Here is a 14,306-nt window from a genome sequence, read left to right as displayed (position 1 = left end):
CATGCGCGGGCCAGCATGTATTCCACAGATTCCTTCGTGTATCTCTTTGATCACATAGCTTGCTTCCTCAGCATCTAGGCATTTCATGAGCGGTCCAAGATAAGAGCGTCGATATAATGTACCATCAAGCAGTTCATAATTCTGCGACTTGTGTCTTATCTTCCTTGCCTTTGCGCGATCGTCCGGTACCTTTCCCTCCTTCAATAATTCCATTATTGGAGTTATCCATGATGAAGGGGTTGTATGAGTTACCAGGACAGACTTCGCTCCCACCGACGGGTTGCTCATTACTTCTACCCTGACATCTTTGCCAAAGTGATCGAAGCTGGTTGATGCCATCTTGCTCAGCGCGTCGGCAGATTTGTTTTCACTGCGCGGAATATGAATGATTCTGAAGAAGTCAAATTGCTCGATGAGTTTTTTCGCCTGCTCTAGATACAGAGGCATGGTGTTCTCCTTGGCATCATAAAGGCCATTGACCTGTGCTGCTACCAAGTATGAATCAACATGGGCCTCTAGCTTTTTAACTCCGAATTTGTGCGCGATGCGCAGGCCAGCCAGCAGGGCTTCATACTCAGCTTCATTGTTGGTGCTCTTGAAGTCCAACCTGATGGCGTAAGTATATTCATGATTCTCTGGATCCACCAGTTTGAGGCCTGCGCCGGATCCTTCGTTGTTTGAAGCTCCGTCAGTGAATAATCTCCAAACATTTTCTTCATCATTGGCTCGCGGAGGATCTACCTCGCGCTGAGCCTCTTCAATTTTACCTTCGGGGATTTCTGCGATGAAATCAGCTAAGACTTGTCCCTTTATTGCTGGACGTGGCTTATAGGCGATCGTGTGCTCTCCTAATTCCAGCGCCCATTTTGTCAGCCTTCCTGAGAGCGCGGGGCGCCGCAAGACTTGCTAGATGTTATAACCAGTCAGAACTTCAATAGGATGACCATTGAAATATCTATGAAGCTTGCGTGACGCGTGTGTTAGTGACAGAACTAACTTTTCCATGATGGAGTAGCGCGTCTCAGGGTCTGTCAGCACCCGACTCACATAGTATATTGGCGTTTGGATTCCATTGCGATCCACCAACAATACTGCGCCGATGGCGCGCTCTCCTGCTGATAGGTACAATGTCAAAGTTTCACCAGGAAGTGGAGCTGTGAGCGCGGGCAGATTTATCAAACATTCTTTTATCTCACTGAAAGCTTGCTCGGCCTCAGGAGTCCACTTGAATTGGCTTTTCTTTAGGCAATTTCTCAATGTGTTAACGAATGGGGTAGATTTGCTTGCATGGTTCGCTAGGAACCTGTTGATTGATACCAATCTCCCATTCAACTTTTGGACTTCTTTCATGGTGGATGGCGAGGGCATGTCAAGGATGGCCTCCACCTTCTCAGGGTTCACCTTGAAACCATCCTTGGTGACCATTACACCTAGAAATTTTCCCTCTTGTACGCCGAAAGTGCATTTGCTCGGATTGAGCTTCATGTTAACTTCCTTTAGGCGCCCAAGGGTTTCTTCGATGTCTTTGAGCATTTGTTTTTCCTCCCTGCTTTTGATCACCAAATCATCCACGTAGACTTCTAGGTTTCTTCCAATTTGCTCGCTGAAAACGTCATCCATAAGTCTTTGGTAGGTGGCTCCCGCATTCTTCAAACCAAAGGGCATTTTTGTGTAACAAAAAACACCCTTGTCGGTTCTGAAGGCAGTCTTGTCCTCGTCTTATGGTGCCATTTGAATCTGGTGATAGCCCTTGTAGGCATCCAGGAAACATTTGAGCTTGAATGGCGCCACGGAGTCCACCTTTGCATCGATGTTTGGGAGGGGGTAACAATCTTTTGGGCATGCTTTGTTGAGGTCATTGAAGTCAATGCACATCCTCCACGACCCGTTACTTTTCTTTACCATCACAAGATTGGCTACCCATGTCTGGTATCGTATCGGGCGGATGATGTTTGCGCGCAATAGATCCTCAACTTGCTCATTCATGGCCCTCGCCTTCTCATCCCCCATGACTCTCTTCTTTTGAGCAATTGGCTCTACAGACTTGAACGTGTTGAGAGAATGTTGCGCCAGGTCTCGCGGAACCCCCAGTCATATCATAGTGTTGCCACGCGAAGACCGACATATATGCTGTGAGCAATCTTTTCATTCTCAACCTCGTGTCGTCTGATATCGTAGCGCCAATTGTGATTGTTTGCTCCGGGAATTTTGGGTTGAGAATCCATTCCTCTGGCGCGTTGTTTGCCATTGGAAGTTTCATTCTCCCTTCCCGCGGAGTACTTGTCACTGCACACAAATGATCTCGGTATACAAATGTTACACCTGTTGGTGTTGGGAACCCCAACGCGCCGTGCGCTGGTGACGGTATGGCGTTGAATTGGGCAATCGTTCCTCTACCCAAGATCATATTGTGGCATGAAGTGGTGGGCAAGACCAAGAAGTTGACAACTTCGGCTCGCTTGTGTTTCTCATCCCCCATAGTTAGTTCAAATTGTATTTGACCTAGGGGATGAATGATTTCATTTGAAACACCAGAGATTGGTGCATTCACAATTTCAAGCCTTGCTTGGTCTGCTGGATTCAGCTTCCTGAAACATTGCTCATACATGATGTCTGATTCGCTGCCAGTGTCCACCAGGACTTTTGACACTTCATAATGAGCAATGTGTGTAGTGATGACAAGAGGACTGCTGATAGAAGGGCCTCCCCTGATTCTTGGGAAGATTACTTGTTGCTCGTGCCAATCTCCTTGGATTTGCGCGCTTCTCTTTCTTGATCTTTGCCCTTGCCTTCCTCCCTCGGCTACACAGATTCTTTTGAACTTTTTACTGGGAGAGGCTCCTTCTGGTTGTTCATTTTCTGGTCTTGAGTTTTTCACCAAGTGAGCCAGCTTGCCTGATTTCACATCTTTTTCAATTGCATCCTTCAAGTGGTGGCATGCATCAGTGTTGTGTCCTGTGGACTTGTGAAACTCACAATACTTGCCACTGTTTGATGGTCCCTTGTGGTGTAGTGGCTTGGGGCTTTTGAACTGGACATTCTCAGTGCTTAACACTTGTGAAGGTGTTTTAGTGAGGGGAGTCCATATTCTTGGTAGAGGTCTGTTAGGATCTCTGCCGCCTTCCCTCTTGTCACCCTCCCCGCGATTACGAACGTCTTTTTGGGGCTGGGGTGAGCTTCGTTGCGCCTGCTTTTCTGCGAAAGAAAAACCGGTTGGTTGCAACCTGGACCATACAGAGTTCTGTTTGCCCCTTCTTTCGTTGTTGCGCGGTGCCTCTGCTTGATGCCCTCTTTCTCTCGCTCTAACTTGGGCAATTTGTTTTTCATTTCTCGCGAAGACTCGCGATGCTTCCATTAGCTTGGCCCAAGTGGTTGGCATGCCATCTCTGCTCACGAGAGCTCGGCGGAGTTGATCAATGCGCGCGCCTTTTATAAAGGCCACGCGCAATAGTTGCTCAGTGATACCTCCGATTGCCAGAGACTCCTGATTGAAACGAGTTATGTAGTCTTCAATCGTTTCATCATTCCTGCACACGCAGTGCATGATGTCATCAGGGTCGCGCGTGTGTCTGCGCTGCTGTACGAAGTGAGCTTGGAACTTTTCCAATAGTTCCTCGAACCCATCGATTTGCCCAGTCGGCAAGCTTTCGAACCAGACACGCGCCGCGCCCGTGAGGCAGCGAGCAAACATGTGACACCATGTTGGCATCGTCCAGCTTTCTAGGTTTCCAGTGTTGTAAAAACCTTGTAAGAAATCGTCTGGATCTGTTGTGCCGTCATATTTGCCCAAACCACTTGGCATCTTGGTTTTGTGCTGAATGGGGGCCTTCGCGATGCGCTCAGTGAATTTTGAATGTTTCACCAAGATGGCTGGCCTGTACGGTGTGGTTACGTCCACTTGTCCTCTCACTGGTGGGCTGTACGGTGTGTACAGATCCAGATCGGCTTTGGCTCCAGGCGCCATGTTCATGTGCGCGCGGAGCTGTGAGCCTCCTGCATGAGTATCTCGCGTCTTCCTCATGCTGTGCACTTCTTCATCACTAAACTCAGCGTGTTCAGTGTGAACAGAGTGACCCTCTTCCGGCGCGCGCGCCCTTTTTGTTCCATGAACGGTTTGCTTGTCAAACGCTAGCCTTTGTGTTAAGTCGGCTAACTTTTTGTGTTTGACCATCTCATTGTACTTGTCCATTAGACGTCGTTGCTCGTTTATGAGCCATTCTTTAGGGTCATTGGTTTCATCTTCTGGACCCATTGGTCCTTTTTGTTTCGCGCCGGTAAGATTTTGGAACGTGAGATCGTCTGGAGGAGTTTCAGTCTGGCTATGAGGAGTTGTGATGAAGGGATGGTTACTGGTGGTGCGCGTAGAATCACGCGGCACCCTCAGAAACCGCTGTCCCTCATTAACATCCTCACGCTCAATATCCTCCAGAACTTGATCGCTGTTACGAACACCAGAAGCCATGGTGAAAATTTTTTTTTGAGAACTGATGAGATTTTGTCAAACGTGGATCGACTCACTGGTAGACGATCAACTTTCCTCGGGTGTGATTATGCTATTTCACCGATGGTTCTCTGGGATCTGGATTCTTCCACCTACAAAATGAACAGCACCGTAAACTTACCCCTCAGAAAGGGACAGAGGGGTCCTCTTTGGGGTAACCCTCCGGTGTGAGAATAAGAGTTTGTAGGAGAAGATAATAATCTGAGGGTAAGGAAATTGGAGTGTATTGCTTAATATAGCTTAATACTGTGTAATAGGGCATACCTCTCCTTGTGGAGTTGATGTGGTATTTATAGTGCTAGGGTTTCCAATGATTGGGCTCAGACCCAATTAGGGCCTTTTTGGCCTCTTCCTATTGCTTTGCGCCACGTGTCCTTGGGACACCTGGTGCTTTTTCATTGATTATTCTCTGACCCATGTGCAATCACGTGGTAGCACATGGGGTTTTGCTGAGTTGTCCACCTTTCATTGGCAGCTGTCAACATCAGCATATTCTTATTCCTTAAAAAGATACCTTCTGGAAGGTTGTCTGACGTGCACAATCAAGGTTGTCCTTATCCTGATTTGGATAAGGACGAGGTTGATTATGTGCATGTGTGATATGCGCCTATCCTGAGGATGCGCGAGGTCTTCTCTTTATTCTCACGCGCAGATGTTTCATGCGCAGATGTGATATGCACAAGCATGTGATATGCGCCACGCGCGGATGCGCCACGCGCAGATGTGATATGCGTCACGCGCGGATGCGTCACGCGCAGATGTGATATGCGTGAGCATATATGGTGCGTGAGCATGTGATACGCGTGAGCATATGTGATGCCTGAGCATATGTGATGCCTGAGCATGTGATATGCGTGAGCATATGTGATATGCGCCATGCGCATAGGTTTTGGCTTTGTGCCTTCATAATATCTTGATTTCAAGCCTCTTGTCTATATCTTGGATCTTGGGCTTATAAAAAAACTGAAAGCGCCGAGGGGTGGGCTCCTCGCGCTGAGATTTGCACATGAACTCAAAGTGAGTCATGCGCACGAGTCCAAACGGATGGACTTGGGATATATGAATCCCATAAAACCTAAGCAGCGCACCCACAAACCTTGTCATCGGGAGACGAAGGTTGCAGTGGGTGAAAAAATAGCAATAAAGGGATATATAGCCGGTGGGCGGGTCCGCCGCCGTTTGCCCGGCCGCCGGCAGCATGCAGCCATACTCAGGGAGAAAACCCTGAGAGGCGATAAGGCTGTCAAAATCGGACTGCCTCAGTTTACAGGGGATCTCATCCCACTTCTTTACTGCCTTGGTCTTCCCTACCTCCTCCGATGAGGCCTCAGCAGCCCTCTTCCCCTTGCCGGTCTTCTTCAACGTAGACATTACTAACGATTTCACGCGGCGATTGCTGGGGGAGATTGTGTTGTCTGGGCTATCAGACATACAACAGAGTCAGGCACAAGTTGCTTCTGAAGAACGGAAATCTGGAAGATAGGCACTTAATCGGAATAGAAAGAAAGGAAAGCTCTGAATAAACAACAAAGAAGATGAAGGATAAAAAACTAAAAGGGCTTGCTTTTATAGGCCCAGGAGAGAGAAAAATTGGTACTGATCGGACTTCACGCGCCCCCACTCGCAGGTGTAAGCCAACGCGAGCGCGACACGTGTCCCTGACACTGTGTGAGGGGACACGAAAAGAAACGATACAGGTGCTGCCAGAGTTCACGCGCCACCACTCGCAGGTACGGACCAACGCGAGCGCGACACGTGTTCCTGACACTATGTGAGGGGACATGAAAGGCAACTGTAGCACCTCGAGCACACGAAAAGTCTGACACGTCTCCATCACTGACGCATGTCAGCAACAACCAACCACGTACATGGACGATTCGTTTCAACCAAAAGGATAGAATTTCGCGCAACGATGAGTAATAAGAAGAAAAAGACAAAACCCTACTAAAAGAGCAAACTATTAAGTCTAATATCTATCTTACCTCGCTCGCGCGAGACAAGACACACATTAGACTGGGGGGGCTTGAAGAGGTATGTACCCGCCTCAACACCGAGCGAGGCGGGTCAACCCACAAGATATAGACAAGAGGCTTGAAATCAAGATATTATGAAGGCACAAAGCCAAAACCGATGCGCATGGCGCATATCACATATGCTCACGCATATCACATGCTCAGGCATCACATATGCTCAGGCATCACATATGCTCACGCGTATCACATGTTCACGCACCATATATGCTCACGCATATCACATCTGCGCGTGACGCATCCGCGCGTGACGCATATCACATCTGCGCGTGGCGCATTCGCGCGTGGCGCATATCACATGCTTGTGCATATCACATCTGCGCATGAAACATCTGCGCGTGAGAATAAAGAGAATACCTCGCGCATCCTCAGGATAGGCGCATATCACACATGCACATAATCAACCTCGTCCTTATCCAAATCAGGATAAGGACAACCTTGATTGTGCACGTCAGACAACCTTCCAGAAGGTATCTTTTTAAGGAATAAGAATATGCTGATGTTGACAGCTGCCAATGAAAGGTGGACAACTCAGCAAAACCCCATGTGCTACCACGTGATTGCACATGGGTCAGAGAATAATCAATGAAAAAGCACCAGGTGTCCCAAGGACACGTGGCGCAAAGCAATAGGAAGAGGCCAAAAAGGCCCTAATTGGGTCTGAGCCCAATCATTGGAAACCCTAGCACTATAAATACCACATCAACTCCACAAGGAGAGGTATGCCCTATTACACAGTATTAAGCTATATTAAGCAATACACTCCAATTTCCTTACCCTCAGATTATTATCTTCTCCTACAAACTCTTATTCTCACACCGGAGGGTTACCCCAAAGAGGACCCCTCTGTCCCTTTCTGAGGGGTAAGTTTACGGTGCTGTTCATTTTGTAGGTGGAAGAATCCAGATCCCAGAGAACCATCGGTGAAATAGCATAATCACACCCGAGGAAAGTTGATCGTCTACCAGTGAGTCGATCCACGTTTCTTCAAGTGCAATGTAAACTGAGGCCTTTAGGATACATAGACTATCCTGGATAATACTTTTCAATCTCTAAACGTTGCAATATAATCGTTTTCTCATAGCGAAACACGGGTGATAAACAAACGAATCCGTAAAACCTATTCTTCTTTATTACTTAGGATTACAAATGAATCCGTAAAACCCATTCCTCCTTAATGTACGATAATTATATTGGTGGTCGATGATGAGTGACCAATTGTACGTCAAGGGTTCGAATGAATTTGCAAAATCTATCCCTCCTCGTCTACGATAATTATATTGGTGGTCCATGATCGATAAGTGACCAAATTTATGTGGAATATCATATAATGCATTCGACTAGTATGCCTAGATTGCTTACAATAGTGCAAGGGAGTTGAGAAGCCTTATAATTATAATAAAACTAGTGTTGCGTCTGCGCAGCTGGTGAACAACAACGTTGAATCACGAGTGTCGGTAGAACTCAAGCATTACGACGATGAATCAATTCAGACATAATATGTTACACTCATTACGATATAGACACCATTGGTAAAACTTGAGCGTTAAAACCCAAAAAACAAATTCGTCAAATTAACATACAAAAAAATTAACATATAAAAAAATAAAACGTTTATTTGGTCGGTAAACCACCACTTTTTACCCAAGTGGTAGTAAAACCCAAGCGTTATCGATCCTGGGCATTGAGGCGTAACTCGTCACGAATTCGGTTGATTTCGGTTACTTTTGTTACAGTATCAGAGCTAAAAAAACGGAAAAAAAAACATAAAATTCCATGAGGTTGACCAATGGGGTGACGTCGGTTGGTAAACTCGGGCGTTGATGCTGTGAGTCTACGCGAATTTGGTCGGTATCCGTCATATTTGTTAGGATACCATAACTAAAAAAAAGAAAGTAAAAGATAAAAAATAAAAAGAAAAACAAAATGCCAAGGACTAATAAGGTGTCGTCAAGTGGTCCAATCAGAACTTAGTAACACCAAACTTAATTATTATTATTTATAGCATAATCCTAAATGTATATATAAACAAAACCTTCATATTTTTTCTCAAGTCACCGGATTGCTTTATTTGTAAATGGTGGTTTCTTATGCATTTGACCCGAATTCATGGGTACGGGTCTCACCAAATCCAGATAGCCATTAAACGGATTATAACATCTCATTATATTAAAAACAAATCTCACCGAATATTTGATATGAAAATCCTATAAAATAGGAATACACTAAAAATTAATGGCCGATTTAAAAAAAATTATTTATAATTATGAAACAATTTTATAGTAAAAAAAATAAGCGGGTCATGGGTCTCATCAAACCCATGTAGCTTTTAAATAGGTTATAACATCTCATTTATTTGTAAAACCCTTTTATCATCAAACCCTAATTATATTATTAATTTCCTTACAATAAATAAAATTAATACAAAAAATATATAAATATTAGAATCGTAAAACAAACCCCATAAACCCTATATTTAATTTCTCAATATGGATTTAGTTGCATTAGCGATTCTTTTTTCTTTTAAGTTTAACTTAAATGAAAATTTTCACAAAATAATATCCAAATTAGAACAAATGAACATAAACGAATAAATATAAAAATTAGGTAGATAATTCATTAAATATTTCATTAAAAATGAACATAACCCAACACAAATAAATCAAAATAGGTTCAAGTATATTATTAACTTCTTACAATAAATAAAATAAATCCAAAAAAATACATTCATAATATTAGAAACGAAAATTTTAAACAACACCGTAATACGGGGATAAAAACTAGTATATGATATATTAAATGAAAGTCATTCTGATATAGTAAATATTGTTGAGTTGGTAATACAACTTTATAGCATCTATTATAGAAACGAAAATTTTAAACAGCACCGTAATACGGGAATAAAAACTAGTATATGATATATTAAATGAAACTCATTCTGAGATAATAAATATTGTTGAGTTGGTAATTCAACTTTATAGCATCTATTCACTAATCGTTTTATATTAGTTTTGATAACATGAAAAGTGAAGTTGCTTTGTGTAGAGGAATGCTAGTCGTATTGACTTTCGTTATTTGTTATTTGGAGTTCCTTGTCTGTAACTCAAGAAAGCGTATTGCCATTATTCCTACTTTATTGATAATTATAACCTATCAAGAAGGTAGGTTCCGTCCAGGAGGCTAGTTTGAAATGAAACCCAGACTCGCTGAGCTAAGGTTCACACACCTTTCTTTATGAAATTACACAACAAGCTTCTAGCTTGGTACTAATACCTCTAGAGAGTATAGAGGGGCTATGGAGAGGCGCACAACTGTGCTTCCTTGCTTCGTTAAGAAAAGTACTTCTTCCTGGTTGAAGGGCACGCTACATGCCTACGCTTGTTCCTGCGCGAGAATTTCTTTCTATAATGTGTGTATCAATTGTATATGAACACTTGTAGTTGAGGCTAAAAATGTTATTTTCTTTGGCCACTTAATTATCACGTAAATAAGGAGCATTTTTCCCTTCAGTTTTAGCTGAAGTGGTTAAAACCCCTTTGTAAACATTACATGTTTTTAGTATATTTTTTTTCTTTATTTTAAGATACAGAAATTAAAAGTAATAAGAATGATACTATATTAAATTCTAAAAAAATACAAATAAAATAATAAAAAAAAAACTAAATATAAACTCTATTTTTTGTTGTGGCATTTGTTTCAGATTTTTTTTTCATTAATTTGTTCCACGAGCTCTTGATTTCTTCAACATAGGTCACTAACGATCCAATGAATTCAAATGGTTTACGTGCTATGGTTTTATGGCGAAGATTCAATCGACGTTGCTGGACGTTTGGTAGCGATTTCAAATGAAATTTCAGAAGACTGGCAGCTAAATGAGTTATGAAGAGTGATAGGAGGAAAATATTGAATATACGGGTACTAAAATCGAACTTGCTCAAAACCTTAGATAATTAGGGCTGCCATAATTTGGCCCCAACCGTTATTATTTTTTTAGGCCTCATGATGTGACCGCGTACGCATGATCACTTAAGAAATATCATTAGATTTTTATTTTCCAAATTGGGACAATATTTTGTATGTGTTTTTTTCTGTTTAAATGTGCTATACGTACTCTTGATGGAGGATTCCACAAGTAGACCATTGACTTGTCCTAAAGCATAAATTAGTGAAGGTTGCATAATAATTTATAAACACTGAAACAGACAAGCTAGCTAACCGATTTAAAATTGCTTTCAAGAAGTCTTCTCCTTTCATTTACCCTTTCTTTAAATAGCGCACAACTCACCAGTATCTATTCGTACTCGATTCCATCATTTACCCTTTCTTTAACATTCTTAAAATATTAGTTATGGCTACTCGGGATTACGGGTTGATGATTGGCATGATGATAGCCATCTTCTTGGCTTCCTTCGTGTCCGCAGACCCTGATTTGCTTCAAGATGTCTGTCCTGCCGATATGGCATCAGGTGCAAACTCATCAAATCTTCGTTTTATATTTCAATCAGCGCGTCGTAAGACTATGAACAAAACTTGTTTATATTTTTGAAATTGTAAAGAACAATATTATTTTTAAAAAAATCTTCAAAGTGTTGGTCAAATAGCGTATGGAATTTTGGACGGGAGTAGAAAGATATTATTTTCTTGACCATGTCTTGTCTATTATTTTCATGGTAAGGTACATCTACAAGTTTGGGTATTCATTTCCTAATTTAATGGATAACACATGTAACAAATAGATAATATATGGTTGACACGTATAACCTGTTTATTTAAACGGTTTCTGGTTTGTTTTTCGGATAACACGTTTAACGTTGATTTATCAACCATGAACAACTATCTAACTAGTTTACACCTTGAGAACAAATGACTTACAAGTTACAACCCACAAGGTGTTTAGCACGTTTAGTAAATTAGTTATTGACTTATTGTGGTTGCAAGATTTGATGTTTATCAAGAATTAAGGTTGAGATGTAAGCTGACTAAAAAAAGTTCATAATGTGCGTCTTTAGTTATTAATGCAATCGTGATTCAAACAACATAATATTTCTATATTGGACAATTATTATTTTCCTCTAACAATCACAAGAAGGGAGTACAACGACGGGAGCCACTGGACGGTGAGAGAAGGCCACTCAAGGGAGTGAGGGTGACGAGATCGTACAAGAAGGGAGTGTTCTTCCTCGAGACGTTGAATTCTTCTTCCACTTGGTAATCTTCGCCGCCGCCGGTGTCTTCATCGGAATACCGACCTCCCACAACAATTAGAGATAACTGACATTGACGGGATACAAACTGAATATCAGAGATCGATTAGTGCATCTTCAATCTCTGAAATCGTTGCCGGAGAAGAACCCTAGGCTCGCCGGAATTTCGGCAAATGGCGGAACCGTCTCGAAACGCCGGATCAACAAGATGAACTTCAAGCACGATTATTACCAACTTCATTTCCAAGATCTTCAAACTTTATTTTCAAAACTTCAACGGGTCTTCAAGAAATTAACGTCTTGGTTTGGATAATCGCGGAATTAGAACCCGAATATCAAGAACAAAGTTGAATCAGTTGATTTGACCCGCTCTGATACCAATTGTAGGTCCCGTAACAGATCTAACAACTAAATTCTTGAGCCAGTCTGGACCACTAGCTAGCGAAAATCACTAGTGGTTAACCTAGATCTCGGATCTTGGTGTGTTTGGTTATTTGCTAGAAGGTAGGAGAAGAAGAGAGTTAGAGAGAAAGAGCAGAGAGTTTAGACATTGGATGGATAAGAAGGATGTTTGGTAAAAACTTGATATGCATGTGAAGTCTCCACTATTTATAGTGGGAGACTTCCATGCTTTCTTTCATATTATTTACGGCCCACTGAGCTTAACAAAACTAGACATCAGACTCAAACATACAAATAAACAAAAACCAACATGCTACCTAGTTATAATAATTACGGTCTAAGTAAATACAAAAGACTAAAACACAAATCCTGACTCTACATTTAGCCAAAAATTGAACCAAACCACACCATGTACACAAATCACGCTCCCATGTCAGTAAAGTGTTAGGTCAATCATGAGTTTATGATCATTTATCTATTAAGTAATTTTTTTTAAATCTTTTGGGGACATCCGCATTAGATACCTTACTTGTATCCATAGAACTTCAACAAAAAAAAATTTTAATTTATCAATAAAATTAGTTTTATCATTTAAAAAAATCTCATACATTTGATTAATCATATCTATCTTTATTCAATTAAATTACTTTTTTTATATTAAACTTTCTTTTCTTGGCAAAATTGGATAAAAACCTTAAAAAGTTTCTTAAAATTTATGAGAATGATCTTATATAATTGCTTAGACAGTCATATACAAAATATAATATGTTTTAGGATTCAATTAAAAATATACTAATGTTTATTGTACACAAAACAGGTGTAAAAGTGAATGGATTCCCCTGCAAAAACAACGCACAAGCTGCTGATTTCTTCTTTGCGGGGTTAGCAAACCCGGGGCTCACAAACAACACCTTTGGTTCAATCGTTACACAAGCCTCGGTCCTACAAATCCCCGGCCTAAACACCCTGGGGGTATCCATGGCTCGCATTGACTATGCACCAGGTGGTCTAAACCCACCACACACCCATCCAAGAGCCACTGAGATAGTTTTTGTGCTCGAAGGCGAATTGGATGTTGGTTTTATCAACACAAGTAATACACTATTCCCCAAGACCATCAAGAAAGGTGAAGTATTCATATTCCCCAGAGGTTTACTTCACTTCCAGATAAACAATGGTAAAGTTCCTGCTGCGGTTATTGCTGCCTTCAATAGCCAGTTGGCGGGCACCCAACGGGCGGCAGACGCTTTGTTTGGCTCAACTCCTCCCGTGGACGATGTTGTGTTGGCTAAAGCATTCCAAATTGGTACTGACGAAGTTGAGAAAATTAAGTCCAAATTCTAACCACAGAAGTAAAATCACAAGTACCCAACTGTCCTCTTACGAGTTTTCATCTTTTTATGTGTTCTCTTGTTGTGTGAACTTGTGTGTGACACCAGGTCTTGTTTTCATGTTGTAATAAAAGAGGTCCAGAAATTTGTTCTCAATCCATGTATTATGTACTGTCTTGTTTGTAAATTTGATTAATAATATCCCTTTAGCCCTTCATCAATCATCATCCTTAATTGTCTTATTTTTTAAGACGATGAGCACATCAAAATTGAATTGAAATTAATATTTTTTTTAATAGCGTTTAAAACTACACCTAATTCATGAATGAATCTTTCTGAAACGAGATGTTAAACGTTCACATTGATTTTGACACTCCAAATCAGGTTTCGAACCTAATACCTTAAAGATCCCAAGAGTTAACCATCACCCATATACCATTATTTATAAATTTGATCAATAATATTCTTTTTGCCCATCATCATCTTAATTGTCTTACTTTTGAAGAGAGCACATCAAATTTAAATAAGTGGTTCAGATTGATTTCTCACACTTCCTATTTTAACTTGACTTTTTGCATGAATCATCCCATACATACATACATACATACATAGATACATACATACGTACGTACGTACATATATATATACAGAATCAGGATCATGTTAGAACTTTTTGGAAATTGAGAACTATGAGAACCATTCTGGACCACAAAAACCCAATAATAAAAAAAATTCATAAAACAAAAAACACAAAAATAAAAAAAAGTAAAAAAAACTAAAGTTCTTATTTATCATCCCGGTTTCTAAAAAAATCTCGTTTTAGCTAAAATTATACATA

At 41.2% G+C, this 14,306-nt stretch overlaps 1 protein-coding gene across 1 annotated transcript; it reads left to right on the top strand.

The window, feature by feature from the left end:
- The first annotated feature begins 10,817 nt into the window (after positions 1–10,817).
- LOC143626747 (germin-like protein subfamily 2 member 1) lies at positions 10,818–13,528 on the top strand. Its single transcript, XM_077096732.1, has 2 exons — positions 10,818–10,997; positions 12,955–13,528. The coding sequence occupies exons 1-2, from the start codon at positions 10,880–10,882 to the stop codon at positions 13,479–13,481; spliced, it is 645 nt and encodes a 214-aa protein (XP_076952847.1). The 5' UTR covers positions 10,818–10,879; the 3' UTR covers positions 13,482–13,528.
- The last annotated feature ends 778 nt before the right edge of the window (positions 13,529–14,306 follow it).

This window comes from Bidens hawaiensis, unplaced genomic scaffold (genome assembly GCF_021521415.1).
Source record: "Bidens hawaiensis isolate Kalapana, Puna unplaced genomic scaffold, B.hawaiensis_p1.1 tig00004497_1, whole genome shotgun sequence".
NCBI lineage: Eukaryota > Viridiplantae > Streptophyta > Magnoliopsida > Asterales > Asteraceae > Bidens > Bidens hawaiensis.
Note: the sequence above shows the minus strand (reverse complement) of the source record. Positions and strands in the feature narration are given on the sequence as shown.